At 34.9% G+C, this 9,437-nt stretch overlaps 1 protein-coding gene across 15 annotated transcripts; it reads left to right on the top strand.

The window, feature by feature from the left end:
* The first annotated feature begins 1,628 nt into the window (after positions 1-1,628).
* LOC147382941 (26S proteasome non-ATPase regulatory subunit 2 homolog A-like) lies at positions 1,629-8,890 on the top strand. 15 transcript variants are annotated; one of them, XR_015173776.1, is made up of 13 exons: positions 1,629-1,881; positions 1,982-2,090; positions 2,858-3,596; positions 3,769-3,931; positions 4,029-4,136; positions 4,222-4,326; positions 4,416-4,490; positions 5,117-5,247; positions 5,858-5,937; positions 7,439-7,573; positions 7,701-8,044; positions 8,272-8,334; positions 8,421-8,890. XR_015173776.1 is itself a non-coding variant. In XM_086428771.1 (5 exons), the coding sequence occupies exons 1-5, from the start codon at positions 3,831-3,833 to the stop codon at positions 5,120-5,122; spliced, it is 372 nt and encodes a 123-aa protein (XP_086284897.1). In that variant the 5' UTR covers positions 3,775-3,830; the 3' UTR covers positions 5,123-5,248. The 15 variants fall into 15 exon arrangements, 1 of the variants encoding a protein (XP_086284897.1); XR_015173775.1 differs by having other exon boundaries at positions 1,629-2,090; XR_015173765.1 differs by lacking the exons at positions 1,629-1,881; positions 1,982-2,090; positions 2,858-3,596 and having other exon boundaries at positions 3,775-3,908; positions 7,701-7,791; positions 7,940-8,044; positions 8,421-8,887.
* Positions 8,891-9,437: the final 547 nt, after the last annotated feature.

Below are 9,437 nucleotides of genomic sequence, written 5' to 3'. Positions count from 1 at the left end.
GTAAAGTTGATTCTTCTTGAATCTACATTGCTTTTGGGTGATGTATAATCAACTTCTTTCGAATGATCTTTTTCACAATCTTGCTTTTTAAGCAAGTCTACATCACAGAAGAAATTTCTTTCAGACTTTTGTAGAGAATCTCCTTTATTTAGCCATGAGTTTAGATCATAGTCTTTTGCCGATTTGGCTTCTAAGCTATCGTCGTCATCAATTTTTGTGATAGATAAGTTGCTTTCAATGCGTTTGTTGAGCTATAAAAAGATGAAAAAGTGACTTAGGAATACATACATACTACTACTATTAGGAGATTAATTATTTGGATTTCAACTAAAATTCGACATAATTGATCGATCCTTACAGATTTTTAAACACTAATAAAGGAATGTGGTTGACCAATGGTATGAGGATCATCTAATGTGACTGCTTTTTGGCTCAGCATTAATTACTATTCATTCACAAATTGGCAAGGCTCTAAGAGCAACTTCAACCCATGTCTCTAAGATTTGACTCCAAATTGCCATCTTCTCTAAGTTTAAAAAATATGCTCTCCTCTGAATCAATTTGAACTCCAATTGATCCCCCACTCTAAATCACTATTCATTTTCTAAACCTAGGATTGAATAAATTTTTTTAACATAAATAAGGGACAAAAATAATATTTAAAAGATGAAAGTAAAAAAAAAATGATATTTATGTAAAAAAGTAGATGCAAAATGTTATTTAGAGTAATGAATAATGATTTAGAGACAAACACAAATTTTTTCAAACGTCTCTAAATATAAAGTCATGAACAGTGATTTAGAGGGGCTATCACAGATTTAGAGACCAGTTGGAGCAAGGTTCGGACATCTCTATCTCTAAATTTAGAGATTTCGAGACCATTGGAATTGCTCTAAGGAACTAAATAAACCACATACACGAATAGAAGCTAGCAGTACTATATTTACTATCATAAAGAAAGTCTAAGATGATAAGATTAAGTTGGCTAATGATTTTCTTAGGAAAATGTTATTCATCACTATTATGCATAATACCAAAAAACCTTTTTTGTTTTTTAAATCTCGTTTTAAACGCATCTTGTAACTCTTAAAGATTAAAACAGTAAAGAAAAAGTTGTCTTTAAATATTTATATAAGGGGGCAGTTTATGAGATGTTTAAGAAACCTGTTGAGAAATCGATGGGTGTTAATTGTTCGATTTAAGGAAAACAACAGCTTGGATCATAGCAGACGTCAATTCCAATCTTTTATAATATTTGCAATGAATTCCAAACACTCCCTCCTTCTTTTTATTTTTTTATTTTAAAAGGAAATAAACTCTCTCTCTCTCTCTCTCTCTCCCGACTTCAAAGAACAGCCCCTATACAATTTCCATTTTCTTTGATTTCTATAGAAACCCATCTTCTCCTTCTTCTCACTACGTCATATTGCGTTTTTCGCAACGGCGTAATTGCGCTAAAAACGACTGCTTAAGGCTGTCGTTAATTGCAACAGTTTTAATCTGTCGTTTAACCGTCGTTTCTACGGAAGAAGTAAAAATTGGGGTGCCAATAACCATTCTAAAAGAGAGAGAAAAACGACTCTCTGTTTCTCTGCGGTCTCTCGTTCACTCTCTGTCTCTCGTCCTCGGATTAAACTCGACTTCCGCCATTGTCGAATGCTTCTCTCACTCTCACTCTCTACTCGTCTGTCTCGTTTCTCTCTCTCTGTCTCTCTCACTCTCACTCTCTTCTCGAATCTCTCTTCTCAAATCTCTCTCTCGGATCTCTATTCTCGAATCTCTCTCTCTCGGATCTATCTTCTCGAATCAACTCTAAGCTTTGATCTAGCGTTTCTCCCTCTCTCTCACTCACTCGACTCTCTCTCTCTCTGAATCGATCAGGTTTTTCATTTTTGAAAGTAGATCGTTCGGATTTTTTTTTTTTGGAAAGAAATTGATTGGAGTTTGATTGAAAGATCTTTGCTCGATCTCTCACTCACAGAATCTGTGATTTTGAAGACGCAATCATTTTCGATTTGCAAGTTTTAGGGCATAATCGGTCGGCGTTTGATCGAAAGTTTTAGGGTTTGTTCGATTGACCGAATCTTCAGGTATGTTATAGCTTTTGATTGAATCTAAGAATTTTCTTAATTAATTTAGGGTTTCAAATGTTTTGAAGTTTGCATTCAACATTTTAGATTATTCTTGTTTGATTTTGAAGTTTTTCCTTCATATTGTATTTCTTCCAGATTAATATGCACCAACTGTTTGTAAAAATTCCTAAGAGAATCGAATCTATTACAACTAGTGCATATTCATTTAATCTAACCTTTTTTTTTCCTGAATTGGTCACACCAGTAAACAAAAAGAATTAATTATTTAAGTAAAGGTGTAAGAACCATCTGGATCAACATAATAGCGGTAAATATATGTTCTTCCAGAATCCCAATCAAGGCTCTGTAGACAAAAAGAAATATTGTGTCATGCAATCAATGAATTACATTTCAGATAAGAAAGACAGAGATGTTGCCCCCACCACCACCATTAGATAGACAACGCTGTTACAATTTCATTTCTATTTGCCTAATTTTGGCTGAACCTCTAAAAGATATTAACTACAATAAGTAATTACATGCTGTTGTAATAAGAAATGTAGGGGAAACCAAAATTTGAATATTCTTTTGTTAATGATTGTTTAAGAGTGCTTAGTTGGATAGGAATTATTAAGGAGATCCAATACAATCCTACTTTCAAAATGTTGTTTTGTAGCTCATTTCCTCCTTGACTGATATTACACCATCGATAATTTTTGTAAAGTTTCTTTTAAATTTTGTACCTTCTATTAATTTCTACTAATTTAGAAAAGAAATCAAATCAGGTGGAGATTATGATGGCTCTGGAAGAGAAGTTTGGAGTGTCAATAGGAGAAGGTGGAGCGGAGAACATCATAAGTGTTCAAGATGCTGCTGATCTGATTGAAAAAGTGAAGGCTCATTCAGCTTAGGCAACAAAACCTCAAGGCCGAATATGAGGGAAAGTCTGTTTTTTTGCAGAATCTAGTCAAGGATCCACCATAAAAATGACTACATCTTTCATTTTATTTGTAGCCATTTTTTTTTTTTAAAATTAGCTTGCAATGTTTTCTGGTTTTGGTTTGTTGGAGAGGCTCTCAAGTAATCATAAGTCATGAGATGTTTTCTTTCTCAAAGAAAAATAATATAACATGTCATTGATGTTTGGACATGCACCACAGTTATTCTTGATAGCAACAAAACTTTATTGATTACTTGATACATAATTGTATCAACCATTTCATCATGAGACCTTAATTAATACTGATTATAATACTGTGAAGTAGTGAGCAAGATCCTAAACATTGGATGCTCCTTGACTACGTCACTTCACGTTCCTTTTTATCTTTCTCTGTTGAGTTTAGTCCACATCGGACACTCATTCCTTTGTGTCTTTCCTTTTTATCCGTATTGTCATGTAGGTACACTGGACATTCTCATGATGTATGGTGCATATTCTACAACACGCCATCTAGCTGTTTCTCGAATATTTCTCCGTTTTCTTTGGTTTAGCATGGCGTCTGTATTCATTTCTTATCTTTATGTGTAAGTTTTGTTTATTACTTTTAAATATCTTCCATATATTCATTTAGTGAAAATGGAAATGCTTATCAGAAAAACAACCTTTGTATAATTTGTTGTCTTACTGATTCTATTTGCTTCTGCTTTGATAAGGATATACCTTATAGCTTTCCTCGTTTTTTCAATTATTTGTCAGCTGCACATTTGAGGAAAAATAATAAAAAGTGAGACAGAAACATAACCTGAGTGATTCATGAGATGAGCTGCTGGATTCCTTTTGAAGGTCAAACAAGCATGACAATGGATTTTTCTACATGCTGGATTCCATTTGGGATGGTAGATCTACATTCCACATCCAAGTACTTGTTTTGCTAGTCAATGAACCTTTGAAGCTTGTGTCAGTCTGTGCTTTAAACTTAATTTTTTGCATGATTTATTTACATTTTGTTTTCTTAGGTGCATTTGATTGATGGCCTAGCAAGTGCTAGTGCAAGTGTTGATTCAGCAAGGCAGAACTTAGCAGCAACCTTCGTTAATGCTTTCATGAATGCAGGTTTTGGTCAGGTAAAATATGTAATTTTAAAGGGATTCTCATTATGTTTATTACATAATGCACATGATTGGAAATATTTTTTTCCCTCTTCTACAGGATAAGTTGTTGACTGTCCCATCAGAAACTTCTAGTGGTGGCTCTGCAGGAAGCTGGCTTTTCAAAAATAAAGAACATGGGAAGGCCAGTGCTGCTGCAAGTCTGGTATATTTCTTCCTTTCTACATGATTTGCCAGTTATGCTAACACCTACGACTTCTATGTGATATTTATAGTTATTTTTCCTTGTTGTAGGGCATGATTTCGTTATGGGATATCGACTCTGGACTCGCACTAATTGACAAATACTTGCACAGCAATGATTCTGTGGTACTCTTAATTTCCTTATCTTTTCTCACCGAAATTTCGGAATGGGCTGATTTTTTATGATAATGATCTCACCATAGAGATCATCCTTACAAAAAATGAGCCCATTCCGAAACTTTTAACATATATAGGACAAAACATTGTCTCCCTAAGCGTAAGCTGCCGAATGTGTGTGTGCATTCAAGAAAAAGCACTCCAGCTTCCAAACACTGGTAGACAGTATCCCTTACTGTATTGATGGTGTAAACTGCAATACTGCATCACTCTACATTTCTATGCTTAAGCCATGTTAAATTTGTCTTTCTCATTATTAAGAAAGAAAAGGAAGTTATACAAATAATAGAATAATTCTGAGACTCCGCGGCTTGCAGAAGCTGCTCCTCTGTAGTAGCTCCAAATACTCTTTGCAGGAACTTGTGTACAACTGAAATGAATTCTTCCACCTTTTCTTCATGAGGCAAATGGCCACAGTTGTTGATTACATTCATTGGATCATGTTTATTATGTTAAAGAATCTGTTTTCATTCATCGCATGCATATGCCCAAGACAAATGTTGGCTCTACTTATCTTTTCCATGGTTTTTTTTTCATGTTGGCTTTGAAATATGTAAATATGTAAATTTTTGCAGATCTAACGTATCAAAGAGTGCCCAATGCTGATATGGCTGAATCATCCAATGGAAAATTTCACAAGAAGCTCGTTGTAGAAGATAATCACTTGCTTACAGTTTGAAAACAACAATTTCTAGACGCAATCATGGTATCTCTCCATATTTTGAGCCATATATTTGAATTTTATTGAACTTTTCTATAAAATGGGTTACACATAAATCCAATTCTTTTAATTGAGAATTATCATGGGGTGCATGTTATTCTATGTCTCTCTTTTTGTCATATGGCTTTCCAATCTCTTGGGTTTTTGTTGGATCATTACCTAATTTGTACTGACCTTTAAAAAGAATGTGATGGGTTGGGTAATATGATCATCTTATCAGATTGTTTGTTGACCCTACTGAATTCTTGCAATACCTTTAAACGTGCACCACAGGCTAGGAAGATAACCATTCCCTTCCTCAGGATTCAATGCTGTCTAACTTAATCATGAATTTGTTTCTAATTTTTCTTCCAACTATTCTCTTTCTCAATGTGCTCATTTTACCTATTGTCATTCTATGACTATGTTGTTTCTTTAATCTATTCAAGAAACATTATTGTGTTTCGCAATTTACAAGAATACTTCTAAGCGCTTTGTGAAATTTTTTTCAATGGGGCTGCCCATTATCATTTTCTTAAAAACCCAATGTTTATTGGTTTCAAAGTTTTTTCTATGTTCACTTTGTAATTTCTTTTGCTTACCAAAAAAATTACAGGTTGTGGCAAGCCCTGCTGATCTCATAAAAGTGAGGATGCAAGCGGACGGTCGCTTGGTGAGTCAAGGCCTCCAACCAAGGTACACTGGTCCATTTGATGCTTTAAACAAAATTGTAAGAACAGAAGGTTTTAGGGGATTATGGCAAGGAGTTGTTCCCAATGTCCAGAGAGCATTTTTGGTAAATATGGGAACTCATCCAAGCTTGAACCTCAATGTATCCTACCCAAGGTTCATCATATAAAAGTGCAGATCCAAGAGCAAGAAATCTCTAAATGTAGATTGTTAGTTTTTTACTATGTTGTTTGGCATTAATTCATGCTTTTACATTAAAATTATCTTTCCCATCAAAACTCTTATTAGAATAAAAAACTAAAATATACCATGAACCCACCTAAAAATACATGCCATGAGTCCCCGAATCCCTTGTTTGTTGTTGGTTTTTTTTTTTTTTTTTCTCTCTTTATTTGTTGAAGTTGAAACCTATCACTCATGTTTGTGCAACGTAAGGCAAAAGTGATCTGGAAGAATTGGTCCAGACGAATTGATCCTTACATCTGCAGTGTACAGTGGATATCTGGATTCAGATTTTCTACATAAAAGGACAATTCATTTTCCATATTAGGCAATGTCATATTCACATGTTGGACACGTTGTTTACAAGTGTAGATTGCACTCGAAAAGATAATGCAGAGGAGATACAAATTTAGGAGGTTGAGAAGACCTACCTAGCAAAACAAAAAGAATCAAATAAACAAAGAAGAGAATGTTGGTAGTCTTTCTAACACACTGAAAAAATTGAACTCAGTAAGAATCAAGTCCAGAATCAGGGAGGCTGGAAAAATCAGCCACAAGTGGTTTTTTGCTTTGTGATTGGAAATGTTGAGGGAGACAAGCATGTGGGAGCTTGCTTCAGCTAGAAAAAAGTCCAAGATCATTGAGTGTGGAACACAAAACAGACATAAATAGGGAAAGTCAATCGAGATGGTATGGTCCTGCGCAATGACAACCGATAACATCCTCAATTAGTAGAGAATCTACAACTTGAAGGTTCTAAAAGAGTAAGACAGCCCAAAAAAGATGTGGATTGAGGTAGTTAGAGTGGATATGAACGTAAGTGTATTAACGAAAGATCAGTAGAATCGAATGGAGGAACATGATAAATTCAGCTAATCCCAAAACTTTAGGATAAGCCTTCAATGATCATCATTGTCATGACTCATGATAACATTAACAAATTTAACTGCATAAAAGGGCCACAAGGTATTTAAGAGGTGAAAGGTAGCAATCATAGATTATGATTAACTTGCTGAAACTTTTATGGCCTACCAATCAAAACTGAAGAATGTAAGCAGGACTAGAAACATACAAATGCACTGAATAATCCCTCTTATTGCATATTGCTCTTTTGTTCGACAAACGAATGCTGTTAATAATCCCTCTTATTGCATATTCGGGCATACAACGATCATTTGTGTGGTAAATGGCCAATTTATGATTATTTTTCTTGCACATCTCTTATTTTCTTTAGCAAAATATCTACACTAAAATGTTTATTTTGCCATTCTTTTTTTTTGATAAGTATAATATATTAAAGGAGAAAGGGGAAGCAAAGTACAAGGAGGCCGAGAGAGTCTCTCAAACAGCAGCTAAATAAAAGAAACTAGAACATTAGTGGTTACATAAAGAATTCCATCTAAAAAGAAAGTCATCAAAGGTAATCTCCACAAACTCTATATTTTGCTTTGACCAAAATAATGTGAAATCAGACCTGCATTGTTTTATAACCTTTTGCACTCAAACAGCTTAAATTTGAGTTTTCCATGGTGTACTATTTTCTTTAGAGTTGGCCATGCAATCAAACACGCCTTTAAGAAGAGCTGGATTAACTTAAAAATGCTGGACATAGATATGGCTCCCATTTGAAGTTTCCAAGTAATATCAACTTTAGAAGACATGGTCATGTTTTGAGTTGTGTAGCTTTTCCTCTCTTAGCTTATCTACTACTTGAGCATTGGATTCTGATATCACTCTCGTAGTTGTATTTTCAATTAACTAATGATGTATGATGTGTACACTTTAGGCTGGCAAGCTGAAATTAGGAGATTTGAAAGGGGCATTGTTGGATGCGGACTTCACTATGCGGGATGGAGAGGCTAATGTGAAAGCCCTGTTCCGTTAAGGCCAGGTTGGTATCTTCCATTAATAGGAATTTTAAATTTTTGGGAGTCTGAGCTCATCAAGGAGAAGTTAATGGTTTCTCTTGTTTTGCATATGGAGAAGTTTTTATCTCGTAGAGAACATGTCTTCCCTCATCATAATGAAGATGGATTGCTAGCTTTTTTGAGTACTTTATGTGATCCTTACATGGTAAGTTAAGATCTCAACAAAATTTGCTTTTATTTTGGAACCCAGGATTTCCACATGAGTGTCCTAATAGCATATATGCACCCCAGCTCAGAGTCTGAGCTCATCAAGGTATCTTTCTTACCTATTCTTTTTCGCATTGTTGACTCTTTCGATTTTTCTGTGGGATGGCTAAGTTTTTCTGCGCCCATTGGCAGATCAACTTAATAGCATCCAGAAACTATGAAGAAGGGCATACTTACTGTCCATTCTCTCGTCCTTCCTACGGTATGGGAGGTTGATGTATGCATCTTCACACGTATAGAAACATATATGTAGTTATATGTATCAAAAGTATTAAAATAGAGGAGACTAGAGCATCAAACCAGACATGGGGGCATTAGTCTGTAAGTATATGATGTATTTGATTAGCGTCTAAGACTATGGTTTTGTTTATTATATTCCAAGCTTTTGATTTCATTTGTGATCAACTGATATCCCATAATGAGTAACATTGGTGATTATAAATATTGGAATGTCTCTCATATTGGTGTTAGTGCTACTCTGTCAAGGCCAAGGGTTTCATAGAAAATGTATATATATGGATTTGGGATTTGCTTCATTACAAATAGGTTATATGTAATTTGGAACATGTTTTGTTTTCAGTGAAAATGAGGGGCATTTTGGTCTTTTCATATTATTAGTTGGGGTCTAGGTCATCAATGTCAAAACATAGGGCTATCTTCAATATTCAGCAACATGTGAAGGGGGGCAGGTGTAAAATTTTTTTTTTAAAACAAAATACCCTATAGCGACGGTCGGAGACCGTCTCTATATCCCTATTTTACCGTCGCTATAGCCCGATGTTAAAGTCGTTTTTTCCGACTATCTTGGACAGTCGTTTTTTAAAAACCACTCCTTTTTAAACGACTCTTTTTGCGACTGCAGGGGCAGTCGTTTTTGCCGCATTATGACGTAGTGTCTCTTAGCTCTTTTTCTTTACAATCCATTGAAGATCTCTCACCAAAGCTTCGAAAGATCGCAAAACTTTTCCAATTGGTAAGAGAACCCAAAGCGAAGTACGAGCACTAAGTATCACCCTTGAGTCTGTATGTTTTACCACAGATGAATCTGCTCGAGGAGATCAAATCTAAGTTCAGCCTTTTTATTTTTACATTTGTTATAGATGCAAGAAAAGATCCCTTGGCATATTCTAGTCGTTGATGTAATGATGA

The sequence above is a fragment of the Akebia trifoliata genome, chromosome 16 (genome assembly GCF_017979445.1).
Source record: "Akebia trifoliata isolate Shusen 1 chromosome 16, ASM1797944v1, whole genome shotgun sequence".
Classification (NCBI taxonomy): domain Eukaryota; kingdom Viridiplantae; phylum Streptophyta; class Magnoliopsida; order Ranunculales; family Lardizabalaceae; genus Akebia; species Akebia trifoliata.
Note: the sequence above shows the minus strand (reverse complement) of the source record. Positions and strands in the feature narration are given on the sequence as shown.